Genomic DNA, 25,149 nt, shown 5'->3' with positions numbered 1-25,149 from the left:
TTTGAACTCCATCTCACCTCTCTTCCTGCAAGCAAATAAACTGGTTAGGAGAATGCAAATGGAATAGTCAGTTTTTGCACCTTTCCCCTTGTACGTGTACTCCCTGTGACCAGGCCGCTGCTGTAATTTCCAATGTGAGCAGCAATACACAGAAGGGAATTAGACACCGTCTCTATTCCTCACAATCTAATGCCTCCCCCTCTAGACTTGTGAGCTCCTTGTGGGTGGGGAATGTGTTTGTTTGTTGTTACATTGCACTCTCCCATGCTCCTAGTACAGTGCTTTGCACACAGTAAGATCTCAATAAAAATGAACGAATAATGGAGAGACCAGTGGAAGAGTGGGGAGAAACATGGGCAAGGAATGTACCTGTTATATTGTAATAATAATTATGGTACTTGTTAAGCCCTTACTGTGTGCCAAGCGCTGTTCTAAGAGCTGGGGTAGATACAAGTTAATCAGGTTGAACACAGTCCGTGACCCACATGGGGCTCACACTTTTAATCCCCTTTTTACAGATAAGGTAACAGGCCCAGAGAAGTAAAGTGACTTGCCCAAGGTCACACAGCAGACAAGGGGTGGAGCTGGGGTTAGAACTCAGGTCTGTCTGACTCCCAGGTGCATGCTCCATCCACTGTGCCACGCTGCCCACTAAGCCACGCTGCTTCCCAAGTACTTAGTAGAGTGCTCTGCACTCAGTAACTACTCAATAAATGAAATTGACTGACTGGAATTTCTCATGGCCAAATTCTTCGTTGGCTCCTCTTCCACCACTCCCCCGCTACTCACCTGCCGGGTAAGCGTTTGGAATGCAAGGATTTAGCATCTCCTCCCTCACCCTGGCCAAAGCCGCTCCTGTCAGCAGAGCTACCTCATCCTTGGCACTTTATTCCAAAGTCGAGCTCCCTCTCCCATTGAATGATGGATGAGTGTTCAGCTCTTGTGACTGCACATATGGTAGATCACAAGATTACTGAACCCATACTGCCCGCATGCGGATTATAGTGAAAAATGCTCTCGCGGAATTGAGCTCATGGTTTCCGTCATTGTCGTGCTATTTCTGTCAAGTACAAGACCCTGCCATGAGAGGAGGTTTTGGGATTTATTCCTGTCTAGCCTGTGGCACCAGGCCCATTTGCAAGTCTATTTAACCCATTGCAGGGGTGGGAGAGAGAGCATTTTGGTGCTCCTGTTCTCCATGGATCCCAGTCCGGGGGACAGAGCATTGTTTCTCATAGAAAATGCTTGGAAAAAGTTCAATCAATCAAATCAGCTGTACTTATTGAGCTGCTTACTGTGTGCAGAGCACTGTACTAAGCACTTGGGAGAGTACAATATAACAGAGTTGATAGACCTGTTCGCTGCCCATAGTGAGCTTACAGTCTAGAGGGGTAGACAGGCGTTAATATAAATAAGTAAATTGTGTTTATGTACATAAATGCCATGGGGCTGTGGGAGGAAAAAGTTTCAGAAAAGCCCAAAAGAGTACAGTAATGAGAGGAGAAGCTTCCAGGCGTTTTCCCACACCCTAACAGACCTCCCAGGCCTTCTAAATTGGAAGGAAGATACTTGCGGTCCTGAAGTGTCAAATGTTCAAATCCCTCATATCAATGAATCAATCATATTTATTGAGCACTTACTGTTTGCAGAGCACAGTACTGTTTGGGAGCATATCTGCCCCAGTGCTTAGAACAGTCCTTGGCATATAACGCTTAACAAATGCCATCATAATCGGCATCATAAAATATAACAGATATAGTAGACACATTCCCTGCCCACAGTGAGCTATTGGTCTAAAGGGATGAGTTGGTAGTGTACAAGCTGGTTCAAGGAAAGTTTTTTTTCTCCTGTTCTGTCTGTAGCCTTTAAGATCTTTGTGGACTGGGATCACATCTACCAACTCTATCATACTTTATTCTCCCAAGAGCTTAGTATAATGCTGTGCACACAATAGGCACCAAATAAAAACCACTGATTGCTGTCTTCAGCTGTGGGGAGAAGCAGAGTGGCCTAGTGGATAATAACAGTAATGATGATTATTATGGTATTTGTTAAGCACTTACTATGTGCCAAGCAATGTTCTAAGCCCTGGGCTAGTTACAAGGCAATCAGGTTGTCCCACGTGGGGTTCAGTCTTAATCGCCTTTTTCCAGATGAGGTAACAGGCACAGAGAAGTTAAGTGACTTGTCCAGGGTCACACAGCAGACAAGTGGCAGAGCTGGAATTAGAACCCTCATCCTTCAACTCCCAAGCCCGTGCTCTGTCCACTAAGCCATGCTGCTTCCCTAAGCAGGATAGAATGCAAGCCTGGGAGTCACAAGGATCTGGGTTGTAATCCCGGCTCTGACACTTGTCTGCTGCATAACCATGGACAGGTCACTTCACTTTCCATGTCTCAGTTACCTCATCTGTAAAATGGGATTAAGACTGTGAGCTCCATGTGGGACGTGGACTGTGTTCAATCAGACTAGCTTGTATCTGCCCCAGTGCTTAGTACAGTGCATTACACATTGTAAATGCTTAACAAATAACATATCTTTGGTGAAAAAAAAAAGTGTTTTTCCAGATTGGGACAGGAGGGGGTTGGGGGTGAGTATTCTCTCTTGGTTGATGCCTCTTGTAGTCAGGGATTGTGCTTTCTGCCTCTTTTGTAGTCTCCCAAAGGCATGGTAGAATGCTGTGCACACATTAAATGCTGTGGAAACCAAAGGCATAGCGTACTTGTGCACTACAAATTGATATGACCAACCTGCTTCCTTGGCATCTTCCAAAAATTGGGGTTGGTTTAGCTCACCTCAGTCTAGGCTGCAGGGAATGTGTCCGTTATATTGTTGTATGTACTTTCCCAAGTGTTTAGTACAGTGCTCTGTACACAGCACTCAATAAATACCAGTGTATGACTGACTCAGTGTTCTTCATCCCACCTATTGGTCTTCTTCAGGTCCATTGTCCTGCACCCCTTCTTCCCCTGAGGGGAATGGCCAGTACATCCTTCTTCCCTGACACTCCTTCCTGATAGACCATTTTGTCTCCCTGTCTAGACTGTGAGCTCACTGAGGGCAGGGAATGTGTCTGTCTATTGTTATATTGTACCCTCCTAGGTGTTTAGTACAGTGCTTTGCCCAGAGGAAGCACCCAATAACTACAATTGAATGAATGAACCATTCCAGAAGTCTTTGTGAGAGGGGCAGAGAAAGTGATATTTACGGATTTGGAGAACTAGTGAAAGTTACCCAAGTCAGTGATTGATATGAGCCCATGTGGTCAGATGATAAATCGAGTGTTCATAATATGGACCCTGGGAATGCATCACACAATTCACTAGATAAAAATTTTTCTGCTAGTGCTAGACATTACTCAGATTCCAAAAAGACTTGGTCATTGCATTCAAGGGATAACTCCACAAACTCAAGACAGTTGTCATCTACATTATTCACCCTAAACAACCCTTTGATAGTGCCTTAGAAAATGAAGCTAGCCCCCATACAAAGCCGTTGGGAAAATTTTACTTCCAGACGAAAATAATCAGTAGAATTTGTCCATAAATGATAGGAAAGGTGCCAGGAAAGTAGTCTCATTATAGCATGAGTTTTTAATCTAAATAGATGACTTAACCATCTGGCAGGCCCCCAATTCTGTGTCAAGTGAGGAATTTTGCCGCTTTCCTTCTCTTCAGTTGCCTGAGAAAACAGTCGGTCCCTCGGGGTAAGTATATCCTGTTGTGCTGAACAGGCACGATGTTACCGAGAGTGGAATTTTATTGAAACAGCATGATGCCATAGAAAGTCCTCCTACCGACTTTCCCATCACCGTAGACATCACCACCACCCTCCCCGTTTTACCAGCCCACCATCTTGGCTTGACTCATCTCTGTTATTCAACCCGCATATTCAATCTGTCACCAAATCTGTAAATTTATTCTTCACATCTCTAGAATCTGTTCCCTCCTCTCCATCCAAACTGCATCCACATTGGTCCAAGCGCCAACATCCCATCTATACCATTTCATCAGCCTTGTCATGGGCCTCTCTGCTCCAGTTCATAGTTCAATCTGCTGCCTGGATCATTTTTCCATAAAACTCTTCAGTCCACATCTCCCCAATCAAAAACTTCAATGGTTGCCCTTCAGTCTCCAAATCAAACAGAAATTCATTGTCATTGCCTTTATGGCACTCAGTCAGCTCTCTGCTTCCTATTTAACCTTGCTAATCTCCCACAATAACCCACCTTGCACATTTTGCTCCTCTAACACCAACCTACTCTCCATATCTCGATCTTATCTGTCTCCCCAGTGACCTCTTGCCTACATCTTCTCTCTGGTCTGAAGCTCCCTCCCTTTTCCTATCTGACAAACCACCACTCTCCCCATCTTCCAAACCCTGTTAAAATCACATCTCATTCATTCATTCAATAGTATTTATTGAGCACTTACTATGTGCAGAGCACTGTACTAAGCGCTTGGAATGTACAGTTCAGCAACAGAGACCATCCCTGCCCAATGACAGGCTCACAGTCTAATTGGGGGAGACAGACAGCAGAGCAAAGCAGAACGAAACAAAAACAAGACAACATTATCACGATAAATAGAATCAAGGGGATGTATACCTCATTAACGAAATAGAGTAATAAAAAATATATACAAATGAGCACAGTGCTGAGGGGAGGGGAAGAAGGGAGGGAGGAGAGGGGGAGCAGAGGGAAAGGGGGTTCAGCTGAGGGGAAGGGGGAGGAGCAGAAGGTGGAGGGGGAGCAGAGGGAAAAAGGGGAAGCTCAGTCTGGGAAGACCTCTTGGAGAAGGTGAGCTCTCGGGCTTTGAAGAGGGGAAGAGAGTTTGGTGGACGTGAGGAGGGAGGGCATTCCAGGACAGTGGTAGGACGTGGCCACAGGTCGAGGGTGGGATAGGCGTGAACAGGGGACAGGAGGTGAGCGGCAGAGGAGTGGAGTGTATGGGGTGGGCAGCAGAAAGAGAGAAGGGAGGTGAGGTAGGAGAGGGCAAGGTGATAGCTTTGAAGAGTTTTTGTTTCGTTCGGAGGTTGATAGGCAACCACTGGAGGTTTTTAAGGAGGGGAGTGACATGCCCAAAGCGTATGTGTAGGAAAATGATCTGGTCAGCGGAATGAAGAATAGACTGGAGTGGAGAGAGACAGGAGGAAGGGGGGGTCAGAGAGAAGGCTGACACAATCCAGTTGGGATATTATGAGAGCTTGTACCAGCACCATAGCCGTTTGGATGGAGAGGAAAGGGCGGATCTTGGTAATATTGTAAAGGTGAGACCAGCAGGCGTTGGTGAGGGATTGGATGTGTGGGGTGAATGAGAGAGCAGAATCAAGGATGACACCAAGGTTGCGGGCCTGTGAGACGGGAACGATGGTTGTGCAGTCCACAATGACAGGGAAGTCAGAGAGAGGACAGGGTTTGGGAGGGAAGATAAGGAGCTCAGTTTTGGACATGCTGAGTTTTAGGTGGTAGGAAGACATCCAGGTGGAGACTTCCTAGAGGCAGGAGGAGATACAAGCCTGAAGGGAGGAAGGGAGAACAGGGGAGGAGATGTAGATTTGGGTGTCATCTGCATAGATATGATATTTGAAGCCGTGGGAGTGATAAGTTCACCAAGGGAGTGAGTATAAATGGTGAACAGAAGAGGGCCAAGAACTGACCCAAGAGGCCTTTCTTGACTCATCTTTCATCTCCCCACACTATTCACCCTCCCTTCTGCATTGCCTATGCACTTAGGACTGTACTCCTTGAGCACTGTGATACCCAACTCCAGCTCCAAATCACTCATGTTCATATCTTTATACTCTGCCATTTCTTTTATCTGTAGTATATTTTAATGCCTGTCTCTTCTACTGGGCTGTAAACTCCTTGAGAGCAAGGATCATGTTTACCAAATATAATCCAGTCTTAGAATATTGTATTAGAGCTCTTAGTACAGTACAGAGCACTGAATAGTAACTGTGGTATTTAAGCACTACCAAGCACTGTACTAAGCAGGGAGTGGATGCAAGAAAATCAGGATTGACACAGTCTCTGTCCCACATGAGGCTCATAAGCTAAGTAGGGAAGGAGAACAGATACTGAATCCCCATTTTATAAATGAAGAATCTGGGACACGGAGAAGGTAATGTATTGTTCAAGGTCACAGCAGGAAAGTGGTGGAACTGGGATTAGAACCCAGTTCTCCTGACTCCCAAACCTGTACTCCTTCCACCATTCATTCATTCAGTCATATATATTGAGTGCTTACCTTGTGCAGAGCACTGGATTAAGTGCTTGGGGAGAGTATATAACAATAAATAGACACATTCCCTGCCCACAACGAGTTTACAGTCTAGAGGGGCAGACAGTCATTAATATAAATCAATAAAATACAGATATGTACATAAGTGCTTTGGAGCCAGGAGAAAGATGAATAAAGGGATGCACAAGGGAATGGGAGAAGTGGAAAAGGAGGGTTTAGGGAAGGCCTCTGGGTGGAGATGTACCTTCAGTAAGGCATTGAAGTGGGGGAGAATAATTGTCTGTGAGATTTAATTGTGAGATTTGAGGAGGGAGGGCGTTCCAGGACAAAGGCGGGAAGTGGGTGAGGGTTTGGTGGTGAGATAGACGAGATTGAGGCACAGTGAGAAAGTTAGCATTAGAGGAGCGAACCACCCGCTTCTCCATCACAGAGATAGGGTAAGGGAGAGGGCTGCAGAAGGGCTGAAGCAGATAAGCTATTGGGAGCCAGAGAACTTCCACCCCACTCTAGGCACTGCTCCCTTAGCACTCACCCCTGCCCATGCTACCAGGATAGATCTGCAAGAGGATGCTGTGGGTTATGCATGAGAAACAGCGTGGCTTAGTGGAAAGAGTATGGCCTTGGGAGTTAGAGGTCATGGGTTTGAATCCCAGCTCTGTCACTTCTCAGCTGTGTGACTGCGGGCAAGTCACTTCACTTCTCTGTACCTCAGTGATCTCATCTGTAAAATGGGAATTAACCATGAGCATCACGTGGACAAACTGATTACCTTGTATCTACCCCAGTGCTTAGAATAATGCTTTGCACATAGTAAGCGCTTAACAAACACCAACATTATTATAGAAAAGCAGTGTGGTTTAGTGGAAAGAGCCCGGGCTTGGGAGTCAGAGGTCATGGGTTCTAAGCCCGACTCTGCCACGTATCTGCTGTGTGACCTTGGGCAAGTCACTTAACTTCTCTGTGTCTCAGTTAACTCATCTGTAAAAATGGGGATTAAAAAATGTGAGCCCTACCTGGGACAATCTGATTACCCTGTATCTACCCCAGCGCTTAGAGCAGTGCTCTGCACCTAGTAAGCACTTAATAAATACCATAATTATTATTATTATTATTAATCCTGGCTCCACCACCTGTCAGCTGTGTGACTTTGGGCAAATCACTGCAATTCTCTGTGCCTCAGTTACCTGCTCTGTAAAATGGGGATTAAGTCTGTGAGCACCACGTGGGATAACCTCATCACTTGTGTCTATCCCAGCGCTTAGAACAGTGCTTGGTACATAGTACGTGCTAAACAAATTATGCTATTGATGCCTGTCTACTTGTTTTGTTTTGTTGTCTGTCTCCCCCTTCTAGATTGTGAGCCCTTTGTTGGAAAGGGATTGTCTCTGTTGCCAAATGGTACTTTCCAAGTGTTTAGTACAGTGCTCAGCATACAGTAAATGCTCAATAAATACAATTGAATGAACAAATGTCATCATTATTATTGTGACGGGGGAAATCATGTTTGATGAATCTTAGAGTTACAACTGGAGTTTATATGTGGTTTTCCCAAACATCTTAAATACCACTGATTAATTGATATGTTCTTCAACACTTAATTTATCATTTTTCTATCTTATACACTAATATAATATAATTTATATTATATCATGATATAATCTGGCCCCGATGTCTTCATTCATCTAGAGTTTCTGTGAAATATCTTAAACCTCTGTGTACTTTGAGTTAGAGTTTTTGTCAGTGTTGGGAAATCTAGATGGATTTTCCTGTAACAATCTGACTGAATTGACTACCTCTCACCTGTAATAATAATAATGATAATATTGTTGGTATTTGTTGAGTGCTCACTATGTGCAGAACACTTTTCTAAGCACTGGGGTAGATAGAGGGTAATCAGGTTGTCCCACATGAGGCTCACAGTTAATCCCCATTTTATAGATGAGGTAACTGAGGCACAGAGAAGTTAAGTGACTTGCCCACAGTCACACAGCTGACAAGTGGCAGAGCTGGGATTCGAACCCATGACCCCTGACTCCCAAGCCTGGGCTCTTTCCACTGAGCAATGTTGCTTCTGTAGAGGGGTGGTTTGTCACATTCTATCAGAATAACTGCATGTGATTTAGTTGTCATTACACTCAATCTTAGCAAGACAGTAAGCATATCCAATGTAACCACTAGTTACTTTGTGGGGGAAAATGTTTTCTAAGGAAAGCTTCGGATATGATATCGCCGCCAACCCCTTTCCCTCATCCTCCCTCTTTCCTGGAACTCCCTCCCCATCTGCATTCGCTAGACCACAACTCTTCCCACCTTCAAAGCCTTTAGGGTCACATCTTCTCCAAGAGACCTTCCCTATTAAGCCCTTTTTTATCTGATTCCCTCTCTCCTCTGTGTTGTGTACACATTTGAATCTGTACACTTTAAGCAGTCGATATCCACCCCACCCTCAGCCCCACAGCACTTGTGTAAATAGCCATAATTTAGTTTGTCTATCTCCCCTTCTATATGCTAAGCTCCTTGTAAGCGAGAAACGTGTCTACCAACTCTGTTGTATTATACTCTCCCAAGCGCTTAGTACAGTGTTCTGCACACAGAAAGCGCTCAGTAAGTACCAATGATTGATATGATCCTTATCTGAAGTGACTTTGTTACCAAAGGATTTACTAAATTGACCACACTGAATAATAATAATTATGGTATTTGTTAAGCACTTACTGTGTACCAAGCACTGTTCTAGGTTCTGGGGTAGATACAAGTTAGGTGTGTCACAGTCCCTGTCCCACATGGAACTCATTTTACATATGAGGGAACTGAGGCAGAGAGAAGTGAAGTGACTGGCCCAAGGTCAAAGCAGATATGTGGCAGAGTCAGGATTAGAACCCAGGTCCTTCTCACTCCCAGGCCTGTGCTCTACCCACTAAGCCATGCTGCTTCTCATTAAATCATGCTGCTTTTCACTAATAATAATAATAATGTTGGTATTTGTTAAGCGCTTACTATGTGCCAAGCACTGTTCTAAGCGCTGGGGTAGACACAGGGTAATCAGGTTGTCCCACGTGGGGCTCTCAGTCTTAATCCCCATTTTACAGATGAGGTAACTGAGGCACAGAGAAGTTAAGTGACTCGCCCACAGTCACACAGCTGACAAGTGGCAGAGCTGGGATTTGAACTCATGACCTCTGACTCCAAAGCCCGTGCTCTTTCCACTGAGCCACGCTGCTTACAGCCAAGCCAAGCTTCTATTATTTTTACTATTACTAGTACCCATTGGGTAATGAGTTTTCTCCTGATAGTGTTTTGGTGGGTCACTTTCCCAATCGTTGCCAACCTTTGTATTGATTACAGTGAAACTGTCTTAAAATAGTTATTCTGGAATATGAGACATGCCATTTGGGGCCATCCTTCCAGTGCCGTAACCTGTATCAATAGTGGTCACAAGATGCTTGAGATGACTGTCATAGTTGCTGTCCTTGACATGGACCCACTATTTAGGTAATGTCATCTTGCAGTCCTGAATTTTCCTCTCAAAGGCCCTAGTTTTCCCTACAGTGATCTATTATGGATTTCTCATCCATCAATTTATCTAAATCTGTTCTCTACATGCACAACTTCGTGAGGCAACAAATTTGCTCATTACCTGATGTTTTGAACCTACCACTTAGCAAGCATCAGTGGACATCCCTCAACCTGTTCTAGAATTTGATGCATTCCGATTCTTTTGCCTCACCACCCATCCACTTCATGATTTGGTAGACTTCCCTCCCTGTCTCTCTCAGCCTGTGTCTTTCCATTCTTCAAGAAAATAAGAAATGCCATTCGGGGCCAGGGCAGTGTTTGGAACAGCCTGGTATTTCACGGTTTATAGACACTTCTACTACCTGTGACGGTGCTGTTTCATATCAAAAGATATTCAAGTCACCTGGATTGACTCTATTTGAATTCCTAATTTAAGATCTATTGAATTTCTGCACCACCTAAGTCTGAGAAAGTGGAAATACTTGATGTTTCTGGAGAGAAGTTAGTATAAATAACAAAGTCTTTCTCCCAAGTGCTTAGTATAGAGCTCTGCATACAAAAGATGCTCAATAAATGTGATTGATTGAGAAGCAGCATGGCCTAGTGGAAAGAATATCAACCTGTATTCTAATCCCACGTTTGTCACTTACCCACTCTGTAACCTCGGGCAAGTCACTTAACTTTTCTTTGTCTCAATTTCCTCATCTGTAAAATAGGGATTAAATTACCTGTTCTCCCTCCTAATTAGACTGTGAGTCCCCATGTGGGAGAGGGACGATGTCTGATCTAATTTGTGTGGCCTAGTGGAAAGATCCCGGCCTTGGGAGTAAGAGGACCTGGTTCTAATCCCAACTCCACCACTTGTCTGCTTTGTCACCTAGCTTGTCTGCTTTGTGACTTTGGGTGAGTCACTTAACTTCTCTGTGCCTCAGGGACCCCATTTGTGAAAGGGATTAAGATTGTGAGTGTCATATGGGACGTGGACTGTGTCCAGCGTCATTAGCTTATATCTACCCCAGTGCTTAGTACTGTTTGTGACACATAGTAAATGCTTAACAAATATCATTTTAAAAGTCTTGTATCTTTCCCCGTACTTAGTACAGTACTTGGCACATAATAAGCACCTAGTAAGTACCACATTTTAAATTTATTATAACCACTGTTTAGTTCTTGGTAACACAATCAGTAACGCTGTATATGTGTTCTTTATAGTGCCAGAATTATGTTGTGCAGTAAATATTAACTGTCCTGCATCAACATTGTTTATATGGCTGCTGCTTTATCTTCTCACCGTTTCTGCTAGTGTCATCTGTTCTTGCCCAGAGCCAGAGAAGTTGCAGCCATGGCTTCCAAAATGTTCCTTGTTGAGATATTTGGGTTCGGTGTGAGGTCACATGGCACTAGCCTCTTAGGAAATTAGGAAATTCCGGAGCCAAGCTGATCCAACCCACTGCAGATTCATGGGACTGGATATTTTTGAACTTTGTCCAGGAGAAAGCTCTGGGTTCTGACTGTAGAAAGCATTTATCTTTAACATAATTACTGTTTAGTAAATCCAGTTTACCGAGAAGCAGTTCAACCTAGTGGATAGAGCACGGGTCTGGGAGTCAGAAGGACCTGGGTTCTGATCCTGGCTCCGCCACTTGCCTGCTATGTGACCTTTAGGCAAGTCATTTAACTTTTCTGTGCCTCAGTTACCTCATCTGTAAAATGGTGATTAAAACTGTGAGCCCCATGTGGAACAGGGATTTTGTCCAACCCAATTTACTCATATTCACCCCAGAGCTTAGTACAGTGCTTGGCACATAGTAGGCGTTTAACAAATACGATGATTACTATTATTATTACTGTTATTGTTATGGTAATTCATTCATTCATTCATTGTCATATTTATTGAGCACTTACTGTGTGCAGAGCACTGTACTAAGTGGTTGGACAGTACAATTCAGCAATAGAGACAATCCTTGCCCACACGGGGCTTACTGTCTAGAAGGGGGAGACAGACATCAAAACAAGTAAACAGGCATTAGAATAAATAAATAGACTTATAGGCATATACAAATCAAAACAAAGTCATCAATATAAATAAATAGAATTATAGATATGTAATAATAATAATGTTGGTATTTGTTAAGCGCTTACTATGTGCAGAGCACTGTTCTAAGCGCTGGGGTAGATACAGGGTAATCAGGTTGTCCCACGTGAGGCTCACAGTCTTCATCCCCATTTTCCAGATGAGGTAACTGAGGCACCGAGAAGTTAAGTGACTTGCCCACAGTCACACAGCTGACAAGTGGCAGAGCGGGGATTCCAACCCATGACCTCTGGCTCCCAAGCCCGTGCTCTTTCCAGTGTGCCATGCTGCTTCTTGTGTACATATATACGCACAAGTGCTGTGGGTCAGGAAGAGGGGTTAGAGCAAAGGGAGCAGGTTGGGGTGATGTGGGGGAGGGAGCTGAGGAAAAGGGGGGCTTAGTCTGGGAGAATGGATACTTTGCTATCAATGAATGGACTTGAGCTCATTCTCTGTTTCTCTCTACTTCACCTTTTCACTCTGCCTTGTGAAACTCTCCCACCCCTGGGCTCGTGCCCTCCCTCCGGTCTGAAAATTCCTCCTCCTGTCCATCTGCCAGACACCAGTGAGGAGGCTTATGCCCTTAGAACAGTACTCGACATATAAAAAGCACTTATTATAACAATGTTTTTATGAAATTATTATTTCACGTAAGGAGTCAGTAACTAAGAACCAACTGCTTCTTTTTGACTAGCTTTCTTGTCATTTATCCTAGAATATATACCTATATACATTGTTTATATGTATGTCGATGCTGGAGGATTATATATTTCGCATCAAATACTGCACTGACAAACTATAAAGAAACAGTTCACCCAGCGAGGTATTTAAAAGAAATACACAATTTTCATTATGAAGGAAAATTAGAGGTAAAGGGAAGCCACTTTCATTTTCTTGCATAGAGGAAAGAAAAATGATCTTTCTCAAATTTCTTAAAAAGTATTCTTCAGAGAATAGTAAAGTACTTAAAGTCAGGAACGACTCGACAGCATAAGACAAAGTACTTAAAAAAACAACCCTTTAAATTTAACTTTTTGGTCTTCCACCCTCATCCCTAAAAGTTGAAGAAGCACACAGTGGGCTACTTGGAACCCATGGAAGGATACCTTGTTTTTTTTCAGGTTTACAGGAAAGGCTAGTATCACACTCCCTTTCACCATGAAGGAGTTCATTCATTCAATCGTATTTATTGTGTACTCAATTTATTGATTGTTTACTCTGTGCACAGCCCTATGCTGAGGACTGGGGTAGAAACAATAGTCAGGTCAGATGCATCCCACTCCTACGTGGGACTCACAGTATGAAGGGGAGGGAGGACAGGGATTTCATTCCCATTTTGTAGAAATTAAGTGACTTGCCCAAGGTCAAATATCGTATTGTACTTTCCCAAGTGCTTTGCACACAGTAAGTGCTCAGCATATTTATGGTTGATAAGTATGCAGTTCCATTTCTATAGCCCTAAAAACGGGGACATGACCAGGGCACGTTAGCAGAGCTTCATGGAGAAGACCTAATTGGAAGGTAAAATACAGAAAGAAGGTGGTGGGGGTGAGGGGTGGGAGGAGAGAGGGTACCACACTTGGCATTGGGTACATGGGGCCATATTGTAGCCCTATCACAGGCTCAAAGGGTAAGATCAAACTTAAGGACTCATGTGTTTTAGAATGGGGTTTGTGTTTAAAATTGTAGTCAGAATGAAAAATGATGGTTTGCAAATGCTGTAAATGAGGAAATGTGCTGAAATTTAATCCAAGATGAACTTCATTCTGTCTTTCAACATTTGAGCATGATAAAATTCCTTTTGAGGTGAGTTCTGAGACTTCTTTCTATTTTATAGCCCCCAACTCCCACATCAGCCCTTTTGTACCACCTATAAAGTGCGCACAACCTCCTTTAGGTTATATACATAATCTAATAGGTAGTATATTCTTATTATATCCACTAGATTAAAGCTCCTTTATGCCAGGGATCAAGTCCACTCATTATTATACATTCCCAAGTGCTCAGTGCAGAGTCTTTCAGGAGATGCTCAGTAAATATTGATTGATTTTTTTTGGCATTTTAAATATGAACATCCATATTTCCCAGTACCATTTACAATTTTATTATTGTGGCAGTGATTTTCCAAAAGAAACACTTTTTTTTTTCCCCAAGAATTTGTCTTTTATAAAAGCTATCTTTCTGTAAAACCAGATTTCACAATAGCTGGGTTTTTTTTTTTTGGACAATTTTGGTCTTTCCTTCAGAGGGTGGAATCTTAAAGCTAAAGCAATTTTCAAAAACAAGATTGCTCCTATATAAATATGATGCTTCTGGAGGCCAATTTTAGGTAACCGAGAGCTTAGGACAATGCTTGATGTACATAGTAAGCATTTAACAAATGCCACTACTATTATTACTAAAATGAACGTCTTTATGAAACTCAGAGTTTCCTCATTATCCTTTCCTTTTTATCCTGCTCCAATCTCCTCTTACCTCCAATAATAACTTTTTGGGGGGCGTGCGAGGAAGAGAGGTAGGTAAGAGATTATAGTGCAAGATAAATATCAATTTATTTTCCCTAGTTCCACTTCTTTGTGTACCTCTTTGACAAACACAAGTTTCAATGATATACTAAAAGCTTTACTTTATGGAATTGGGACTGTAATTTGATACCCTATAATCTGTGAACATTGATTCAAACCAGAGAATTTTATTGTTTAAAGCATTACTCAGTGGACATTTGAGGTGATAGCATAATTATTTAGTTGATAACCAAGTTCAAAGTTCTTATTCAGAATATTTGCTTTATTAGATCTGAATATCACTGCACAGTGCTTGCATATTTGTATTATGTATATACAACTAATATACATATATACATAACAGTAATAGTATTTATTAAACATTTTCTGTGTGGAAAGCACTGTACTAAGTGCTGGAAGAAAATGCACAGGTGGAAATTAAACATAGTACTGTCCCTTGAAGGACTCACAATCTAAAAATCTATGTTGCACTCTCTACTGTAGCTTTTGCACATCTGTATTTTTAATTTCAGTGATTGCTTTTGGCATTTGTGTGATGAATAAATGAAATATTTTATTTGTCTAAATGAAGTCCGTGTGAATATCTTGTCATTTCTTTGGCAAAAATTAGATCTAAAACATTACATAGTACCCAGAACCACCATGAAAGAATGCAACTAAATTAAGAAGCGTTAGTGTAAATTTCCTCAAATGAACTCGACTGCTTTTACCATTTCTGGAAACGACCTGAATGCCCGCACATAAGGTAGAATCATCAGCTTGTTCTCGGCCTGATAGTCTCAATGATAGTCTCTAATAAATTTCAAGCTTGCAAAATAGTGGTGAAAACCTCGGGATTACTATGGGTTTCCTAAACTGTGTAGCTCTTCGACAAGGAAAGAACTAGTGAAATGAGAAGGTAAGGGAACAGTTAATTGGAAGGAAAAAGGAAAGCAGTCACAGAACCTTGGCTGAAGGCAGCTTGGGAAGTGACGTCCCAAAGCATTTGCTGTTCTAGAAAGAACAGAGACACGTAGTGTAAATGGGAGGACCTAAGAGGCGGCTATGTTTCTACCAGTGTGTATATTTATCTATAAATGAGCAGCAGGAGTGGGCGAATGAAATCAGGAAAGCTGCCTACTCACTGCCGGAGGGTTAGCTGCTTTCTGGTTTGTGGTAACTTTTAAAATATCGCACTTGGCTGTCTTTATTTGGAATCACTGCTTTGCTGAGACTTTGGTCGCTGTTTTCTCTTTCCAAGGGAACTTTAAATTCATTTCAAGGCATTCGGAATGGGGAAAGACTATTATTCAATTTTGGGAATTGAAAAAGGAGCATCTGATGAAGATATTAAGAAAGCATACAGAAAGCAAGCCCTTAAATTTCATCCCGACAAGAACAAATCTCCTCATGCCGAGGAAAAATTTAAAGAGATAGCGGAAGCCTATGAAGTGTTGAGTGACCCTAAAAAAAGAGAAATTTATGATCAGTTTGGAGAGGAAGGTATGTATTTTCTTATTGCAGTTTCACCATTTCTCTCTCACTCTCTCTGCCTCTCTTTTGTCTATCACTGTCCTAAATTGGACCCTTTTTTAATATACTACATTCACGATACCGGGAAAATTTTATTATAGGAATTTCCTGCTGGGTTTTGTAGGAGTATTTTAATTAGGGCACTTATTTGGTTCACTTTGGATTGTAGTGCTTCTAAGTAGCTCAGTTTTAATAATGCATTGTAGTAAGTTAATGTTGTAAATCCTGTTTTTAAAAGTATAGTTGACCCATTAAGAAAACAATTTCCAGAAACAAAATCCTTTCTGTTTTACTTTCAATTTGGTTTTACCACAGAGTCGATTAGTATCTCCTGATACGTTTTGCCTGGGATATTTACTACTGGAACAAGGAGTTCAACTTCTATTTAAAGAAACAAAGTAACTGTTTTCCTATGAAAAGCCAGTTTAGACTGAACAAGACAGGACAGTCCCTAGGAGTCCAGGCAACTAGTCTCTAGTTGTTTTTGGCTTTTTGCCTGGAGAGGAAAGAATTTGCCTGATGTCATAAAATACCAGGGCAAGTTTTTAGCTTAATTGTAAACAGTAATAACATGCCAAAGGACTGAGGCTTCCGAAATGTAATTTTTAACCTAAAATGGTTACCTACATAAAGCAGCATTGTTTTACTTATGATTGAAAGTATTCTCTGGAAGTTTTAGAGTTGAACTATAGAGGAAAATTATCTCGCTTTCTATAAATCTATATGCAAGCTCTGACATTAGACTAGGTTGATCTGGGGACCTTCTTTTACCATTCTCAAATTTGCTTCAAGATTATCCTTTTTTTCTTAATAATTTCGGAAAATTCTCCAGAGAGCTTTCTTGTTGAACTACGAAAGGAGGAATAGTCGACACTGCCTAGATGGTTTTACTGTGGTTTCTACAGGTTGAGGTACTTTTACAAGACCCTAATCTTGATTTTGCTTTTCTTCATGAATCAGAGATTAGTTTGGATCATTAGGCATTATAAGGTTTTTTTCCCTCAACTACGACTTTTTCCCCCCCCATGTAACACTTTCTGCCATTCGTTATGTTTCACTTGAGTATTATTTTCATTTTTGTTTCTGTGGTCATAAGTTATTTTTGTTGTATTCCTAGAATGGACTTAAGGCAAAAGTGAATATTATGTCTTTGATCATGTCAAATTGACTTTTTAAAGAAGGAATTTGACAAATGACAACACTTATAATTAAAGTATGTTCAAATAATAGATTTTTATACTAAGTATTTTTACTGCTGTTCATCTGATACATTCTTAATTTTGTTCATCATATTTTAACCTTCCTCCTTCATATTGTTCTAAACAATTTAATCCTTTTCTTAATGGTATCCACCCAAATACTGAAGAAGTGATTGTAGGTTCCATAAGGGAGATAAATGTTTAGTTCACCTTTTCCCTCATAAGTACTCCTGTTTTTTGATCTTTTAATGAACACTTATCATGGCAACAAAATCATTATAGTTCATCTCCATTTTTAGCACTGAGAAACACAAAACAAAATTATTTAGGGGTAATAGGGTTTAGAAAAGCATGACGGACACCTATAAGTTCACCTTTTAATGAGTTTTGGTACATTAAGCACTTAGTACTGTGCTCTGCACATAGTAAGCACTCAATAAATATCCTTTTTATGGGATTTGTTAAGTGCTTACTATGTGTCAAACTCTGTTCTAAGCACTGGGGTAGGTACAAGTTAATTGGTCTGACATAGTCCCTTTCCCTTATGGAACTCACAGTCTAAATAGGAGGGAGAACAGGTATTTAATTCCCATTTTACAGTTGACGAAACTGAAGCACAGAGAATTTAAGTGAATTGCCCAAGGTCACACAGCAAGCAGTTGGCAGAGTCAGGATTAGAACCCAGGTCCTCTGACTCCCAGGTCCATGCTCTTTCCACTAGGCCACGCTGCTTCCTGTTATGCTTAAGCTTTCCCTGTATTACTTTGAAGGCCCAGACATTTCCTTTATAGAAACAATTAGTCCCTCTCTTTGAAAAGATCAGATGGTCAAACTTCTCAATTATATTTGACAAAACTCTCTTTTCTAATTCTGCCTGACTCAAGCCTCTATTTTAAGGGAAGAAAATGATAGAAGTTATTAAGAATCAGTTCTGGCTCCTAGAATTTCTTTTCCTAAACAGATCAAGGTAGTTGAGCTTTTTAAAGTATACAGTTTGGATAGTGATAGTTCTCTAAAGGTTAGTAAATATCTCCCCTTATTTGTTTAGATATTTTTCCTTTTGCTTTGAAGCCTGGAGTTGTTGCCACAGTTATTCCTGACAGAACATTAGGAAATCCAGTATTTTTTCTTTCTCTTCATTTCCCCCTCATCCTAGTGCTTGCTTTCAAGTGCTTAGTACAGTGCTCTGCACACAGTAAGCACTCATTAAATATGATTGTTTGATTGATCTCTGCGATAATCCAGGCAACAGAGACCAGGAATTAAATGTGGAGTTTGGGTGGTGGGAGAAGAGTCTGGAAACCAAAATGTTCTGTCACTTAGGGCAGCATGTCAGCCAAGGTTCCTGAGGCTGGCTAGGAGGTGGGACAAGGGGCATAAGCCTCTCCCCATCAGAGAACTGTTATTGCACAACCCAAAGACTGAGGTTTGGAGTTTGTAGCTCAAAGTCGTTGTTGCCCCGAGGGGGCTAGTTGCTCAAATGAAAATGTCTCTTGGAAAATCCCAGTTGGAAACAGTACAAGTTCCTAGTATAGCCATGACCTTATAGTGTACGGGCAAATGCAATTCAGTCAATTCTCTTAAGAGTTTCAGATCTCTTGCTCTTCTCATACTGACAAGGGAGCATTTCGAATCATGGATATAAGTGCAGATCTAGACATAGATAACTCATACAAGCTGGAGGAGATGCTGTTAGGGAATTTATAGGGATGAGATAACTCTGATTCCAGTCTCTTCTAGTGAAACGCTAAGTCTGTGTTTTTCCAATAAACATTTCCATGGGGCTTTGCCAGTATCTATTTGCTCCAAGTTTCTCAGATGTTCTGTGAAGCTTTGGAGTATGCTTTCCATTTCCATAGGTAACGGGGGCTTACGATATGGTAACTGACAACTCGGGTAGAAAATGCCAGGCGCTGATTGCCGTAACAAATATTTTTTTCTTAAAACACTTCCTTCATCCCACACCCCATCATCCTCTCCATCACCACTGCTTGGAAGTCCTGCCCAAGGTCAGTAGCAAGCAAAGGGAAGAAGTGGGATCCCACCTCAGTGATTCATTACCCTGGCTAGGCAGTGTTGGGGAGGATCTAACAGCTCATTTCCCCTTCTTCTTCCTCACTACAATGGAGGCTCTACTCAGCTAGGCACCGAGTGGAGTCAGCCAGTCACTTTGCTTTGTCCTAAGCCTCAGTTCCTCTCTGTCGCCCCACATCCATCCTGTGTGACCTTTGCCACCTACTACCCAGAGTGCCATTGTTCCAATCAACCAGCACTGTGGCTCAAGCCATGGGAATCTTCTCTCTCTGTCTCTCCCTATCATCCTTGCCATTTCCCCACTCTGCCAGAAGAAGCTGTGGTAGCCACAGCTAGGAGCTCGTGCCATCTCTGCCACAGGCCAGGACCTGCCTGCTCCAGGATCCTGGAGCAGGGAAGAAGTATGCTGGGGCTGCTTATGGAAAGGGTGTAAGCAGTGAATCCAGGTGCTCACCTGTCACAGGAGCCATCTGGATTCTGCAGGGAGGTGGCTAGGAGAAGAGAACCCAGGCACTGGAGAGTTAGCTGGACTCAAGTGTTCTGCCAGTCCATGGTTCTTCTCATGGCAAGTCATGGCACCATGACTGCCCAAATTTCATTGCCAAAGTTGAGTTCTTACTGCCTCCTTCAATCTCTGCCTTCTTAAAATCCACTGTGCCACCCTATTCTGGCTGGCTTGCAGAGATGGAGAAACACTTTATCATCGCAAAAAAGGTCATCCTCAAATATCCATATCCACCCCGAATAACACCAATCGGTGTTCCTCTCCATGGTCACCCACGCACATTTATACGGAGACACACGCAGCCCCACATACACAGAGTCACCCACCTCTTTGAACACTAATAGAGACTCAGTCTGAAGTATGTAAGTAGGGAAGTACACATGTACATAGACAAAGAATAGGTGATAAGAGTTGCAAAGCTGTACAAGGCTAAAGGGAGAGAAAATAGTAGAAAAGAAAAGCTAGAAGAAATAAAGGGCAGAGAAAATCAGAGAAAGAACATCATTGGTATTGGTAGATCCACTGGTATTTTCTAAGGGTTCGAGGACATAAGATATAAAAATGGTATCTTATTTTTAGGGGGGTTGAGGGTTTGATAGTCTAAAAGAGAGAGGATCTTGGAATCATTTCCTTTTCTTCCCTTTTTAGGGGTGGCTAGTTAAATATCCAAGAACTAGTATTTGGAGAGAGGTTTTAAAAATGTACATTTTGTGTTTTATAGTATGTGAAAATTTTCCATATCTTAACCACTTTGGATTTTTGAGCTCCAGCTCAAGAAGATATAAATGAACCCCAGATTATTAGTATCAGAATATAAGGATCTGGGGAATTGATTAGGGCTTTACTAATCCATCTGATCACTTCCTTTCAGGGCTGAAAGGAGGAGCTGGTGGCTCTGATGGACAAGGAGGCACTTTCCGATATTCCTTCCATGGTGATCCTCATGCCACATTTGCAGCTTTTTTTGGAGGTGCCAATCCATTTGAGATTTTCTTTGGTAGAAGAATGCCTACGGGTAGAGATAATGAAGACATGGAAGTAGATGGGGACCCTTTTGGCTCCTTTCCTGGTTTCAGTATGAATGGATTTCCACGGGAAAGAAATTCAGTGGGTCAGCCCCGCTGCAAGCAAGACCCTCCAGTTATCCATGAACTCAAAGTATCACTTGAAGAAATTTATACCGGTTGTACCAAACGGATGAAGATTTCCCGAAAAAGGCTGAATCCTGATGGAAGAAGTGTGAGAACGGAGGACAAGATTCTCACCATCGAGATCAAGAAAGGGTGGAAGGAAGGCACCAAAATCACGTTTCCGAGGGAAGGAGATGAAACACCTAATACCATCCCAGCAGACATTGTTTTTATCATTAAAGATAAAGCTCATACACAATTCAAGAGGGATGGGTCAAATATTATCTATGCTGTGCAGATCAGTTTGCGGGAGGTAAGTTTCTAATATGCAGTTTGAAGAATTTATTTGATAACTAGAATCATGTGGTGTCTTTTTAAGGCATTATATTGCAAAATATATATACCTTTAATCAATTATAGAATACCACTAATATACTTATATAAATGTAATTTCAGAGGTAATTATGTATTTTGATATATGTTTGGGGAGGTGTTATTATTAGGTTGTCTTTGTGTGCACAGAAACCTAAATTTCTTGGGGTCAAGTTCCATGCATTTGGGATACACAGAATTTATCTTTTCCAGATATGGCTAATGCCTACCCATGGATTATACATATTCGGGGGGCCTGAATGTTTGAACCTTTGAGAATTTGGGGCATTTCTGTTTAAATCCATTTAAGACAAAGTTTTAACTGGGCTCAGTTTTTACTCAGCCTGAGCCTGCCAGCGTGTAAAATATTCCATGGGAGTAAGCTATGCAATGTAGTAGTCAGTTTGATTTTTTTCATTCTCAAGAGTGCCACTGAACGTTGTCTGTATTGTAATAAATGTGTGCTAGTACGCTGAAAGAGTATTTTATTCACTAATGTCAGTGTTTGCAAGGTATAGGTTGGAAAATTCATATTTTAATTGTTCCCTTATCTGGCATCCCTAATTGAATCATTTCCCCAGTATAAATGGGAAGACATTTTAAGAAATTCTTGTATTATAAAGACTCCAGGGATCTGAAATATATTTTTCAAGTGTTACTTCATTGAAGAATGCCCCTTTCTCCTGTCATAAAGGGTCCAAACAAACTTATAGTACATGTTTCTGAAAGCTGAGGGGGAAACCATGATCATCCAAATAATATGACAGTGTCCAGATAGTTTTCCAAGAATTATTTTTATAGATGAAACACAAGCCTTATTGTGCTAGACACCCAGAGCAAAAAGAAAACCTGTACACCCCAGTCAAACTACAAGTCTTTGGGAATAGGCCCCATTTTTAATTGTGAGCTTGCAAGCAATTCAGGCATTAGTAAATAGATGCATTTATACGGTTATCCACTATCAATAGTTGATAACCAAAGTCTAGGTTTGGCTGTTTCTTAGGTTAAACGAATTTGCTGTTTTGCCATTGCATCATCCTTGGTGATGTATTTTTTTTCTTTAAGCTGATAGCTAAACAATGTTTCAACTGTTTGATGTTAAGTTATTGATCTTCTTTTAGGCTTTGTGTGGCTGCTCCATCAATGTGCCAACAATAGAAGGAAGAAACATACCTATGACAATAAATGAAGTGGTGAAACCAGGAATGAGAAGAAGAATTATAGGTTATGGGTTGCCGTTTCCAAAAAACCCCGACCAACGTGGTGACCTCATTATTGAATTTGAGGTGAATTTTCCAGATAGTATACCTCCAGCATCAAAAGAAGTACTAAAGAGACACCTTCCTGTCTCATAGACTGAAAAACTTTCTTAGCAATGTTTTAGCAAGGCACTGAAAATACAGAAGACTGACAAGTCCTGATGTGGAAATGAAATTTGTTCTAAGCTGTGTAAAGTTTTTGAAGGGTTTAGTATTACTGCATGACTATAGAAAGATCAAATAAATGAGCAAAGGGGACTTGTGCCATTAAAAAATGAAGAGTAAACCATTCACTGTATTTCATTTCTTCCTGAACAGAAATTTCATCCAGCATTTTGCTTACATGTAAAATGTAGTTGTTTTGCCAAGTGATTGTATATATTGCTAATAAAGTACTCGACTATCCAAGTACTTCTTATGTCTCTGGATTAGCAATATAAGATGTTGCCATTGATATTGAAAGTCAGAGTTCATAGCAGAAATGTACCTGTGTTATGTATCTTAAGAGACTAAAGAATAAACCATGTAGAAATACAGTAACTAAATTTAAATCTGCTTCTATAACACCGCTATAGGGCTGGTACCCTAGTAATTGCCTGGCAGATATATTTCCATTGCTTTGGTTTTAAATCGTGCTATGGCGCTTTATTAATAACAAACAGTAATAACATTCTTAAGGTAAGTTTTGTTTTTTTTCTTTATAAGAAGAAAATGTGAATCTGGTTTAATGCCACTCTTTCACCTGTGGGACTCTTAGTTGCCTGAATTACTAGGTCTTTTAGAAATATCAGGCTATTTAAAATAATTCTATGTTTGGTTTTATATGTGAAAATGGATTCCTATATATAGGACTTACTAAATGATAGCCTCATTTGACAGAACATTAAATAATAACACTTTTCAACAAAGGTGTTCTTAGAAGATGCTATTATATGGAGTCCATTTTCTAATCACATAATCTTTCTTATTATGTATCCATCACATAATGTATGTCTTCTTATGTAGTTCCAAAAGGAAAATGAACAGTAACTGCTATTGTATTTCAACCAAAATACAGGAAAGGAGAAAAACTAACTGCTGCTTATGGATATTGTTCTGCTATATATTGTTTATTCATTTAAAATATTTTGTTTCCCTATTTACATTGTTGTATTATGTGTTTTTAATTAAAAATATAAAATTGTTTTTAACTTTTTCTGTTCTTTTATCCTGGAGTGGCTGTTCTTTGAAAACAGCGTCCTTAGATAGGTATTTGAAAATACAAAGCTAATGTAGACTCTGGTATTCCCTGTGAAAGATCTCAGTAATAAAATACAAGATGTAAAAATTCTTATTTTAGCATTTATGAGAACACAGTTTTCAGTATTATCAAAGTCAATATTTTACAGCCCGCAGCAGGAAGATAATTAAAAAAAAATAATTATGACCCAGCCGTAGAACAATCCTTCAACTGACTCATGTTAGCAGAGTTCCTGTGAAAACATTCCCCCCGCCCCGCCCCCAGTGTCGTTGTTGGCCCACCTTGGTTTCAAGAGGTAAATATAATGGGCTTTTGAACTAAAGCAGTTCTCTACCTATTTGTAGGCCTTATCATTTAATAACAATAATACAAATAATGGTATTTGTTAAATGCTATGTGCCAGGCATTGTACTAAGTACTTGGATGGACAAGCAAATTGTATTGGATGCAGTCCCTGTCTCAAATGAGGCTCTATGTCCTAATCCCCATTTTACAGATGAGGTAAGTAGGGCACAGAAAAGTGAAGTGACTTGCCCAAAGTCACACAGGAGACAAGTAGCAGAGAGGGGATTAGACCCCAGGTCCTTCTTACTTTAAGGCTCGAGGCCTATCCACTGGGCCATGCTGTTGCTTCTCTAATTTAATGTAAGATTAATATGGAAAATAGACTTCTGTTTAATAACTGAAATGATATGCTAATTATTATCAAATGCCTTGGAGTAGTTTCCGATTCATAGCTACTTTATGGACATATTTTCTCCAGAACGTCCAATCTTTGCCAGAATATGCTAGTAATATGCTAATAATTAGCATAACATGCTAATTACTATATTATACAGAACCTTACTGGGTCAGACTAATAGTCAACCCGGTATTTACTAAGTACTTTGTGCAGACCACTGTACTAAGTGCCGGGAAAGAGTATACAGGTGGGAATTAAACACAGGACCTGTCCCTCGAGGGGCTCACAATCACTTACAGTGCAGTGTTGCATCTCTGACTGAAGCCTCATGCTGTTTGGAGGGACTGATTGATGTGTCCCCCTCCTTGACATCAAACTCTCCTCTTGGAAAAGAAAAGAAAGCTGTAACAAAGCTTAATGCAAGGGGGCAGAAATTGTATTCCGCTATTCTGAGCCACACCCAGGTATGGTCGGAAATTACTTAAGGTAGTAGAGTTGACTGCTACAGGGTTGCCAGTTAGGGTCTGTTTATTGTTATATTGTACTTTCCCAATCGCTTAGTACAGTGCTCTGTACTCAGTAAGTGCTCAATAAATACGATTGATTGACTGACTTGTGAGCACCTGCTGCTCTGTTCCTCAGATGGGGATTCGTTATTTCACTTATAACCAGTATAACATTGCTGCTCAGCCATCATACGTGGCTCAGTGAAAGAGCCCGGGCTTGGGAGTCAGAGGTCATGAGTTTGAATTCCAGCTCTGCCACTTGTCAGTTGTGTGACTGTGGGCAAGTCACTTAACTTCTCTGTGCCTCAGTTACCTCATCTGTAAAATGGGGATTAACTGTGAGCCTCACATGG

At 41.1% G+C, this 25,149-nt stretch overlaps 1 protein-coding gene across 6 annotated transcripts in view; it reads left to right on the top strand.

Annotated features, from left to right (window-relative positions):
• The window catches only part of DNAJB4 (DnaJ heat shock protein family (Hsp40) member B4), a 49,328-nt gene extending 25,770 nt beyond the window's left edge, over positions 1-23,558 (top strand). For 3 of the 6 annotated variants that reach the window (XM_029061909.2, XM_029061908.2, XM_001506600.5), the window contains 3 exons: positions 15,598-15,839; positions 20,479-21,050; positions 22,231-23,558. In XM_029061909.2, the coding sequence (XP_028917742.1) occupies positions 15,629-15,839; positions 20,479-21,050; positions 22,231-22,464 (1,017 nt within the window). In that variant the 5' untranslated portion in view covers positions 15,598-15,628 and the 3' untranslated portion in view covers positions 22,465-23,558. Of the gene's footprint in view, positions 1-14,967; positions 15,103-15,313; positions 15,840-20,478; positions 21,051-22,230 lie in introns of those variants that run through there. The other 3 variants (XM_029061910.2, XM_007670799.4, XM_003431135.5) reach the window with 3 other exon arrangements.
• The last annotated feature ends 1,591 nt before the right edge of the window (positions 23,559-25,149 follow it).

Source organism: Ornithorhynchus anatinus, chromosome 4, assembly GCF_004115215.2.
Source record: "Ornithorhynchus anatinus isolate Pmale09 chromosome 4, mOrnAna1.pri.v4, whole genome shotgun sequence".
Classification (NCBI taxonomy): Eukaryota; Metazoa; Chordata; class Mammalia; order Monotremata; family Ornithorhynchidae; genus Ornithorhynchus; species Ornithorhynchus anatinus.
Note: the sequence above shows the minus strand (reverse complement) of the source record. Positions and strands in the feature narration are given on the sequence as shown.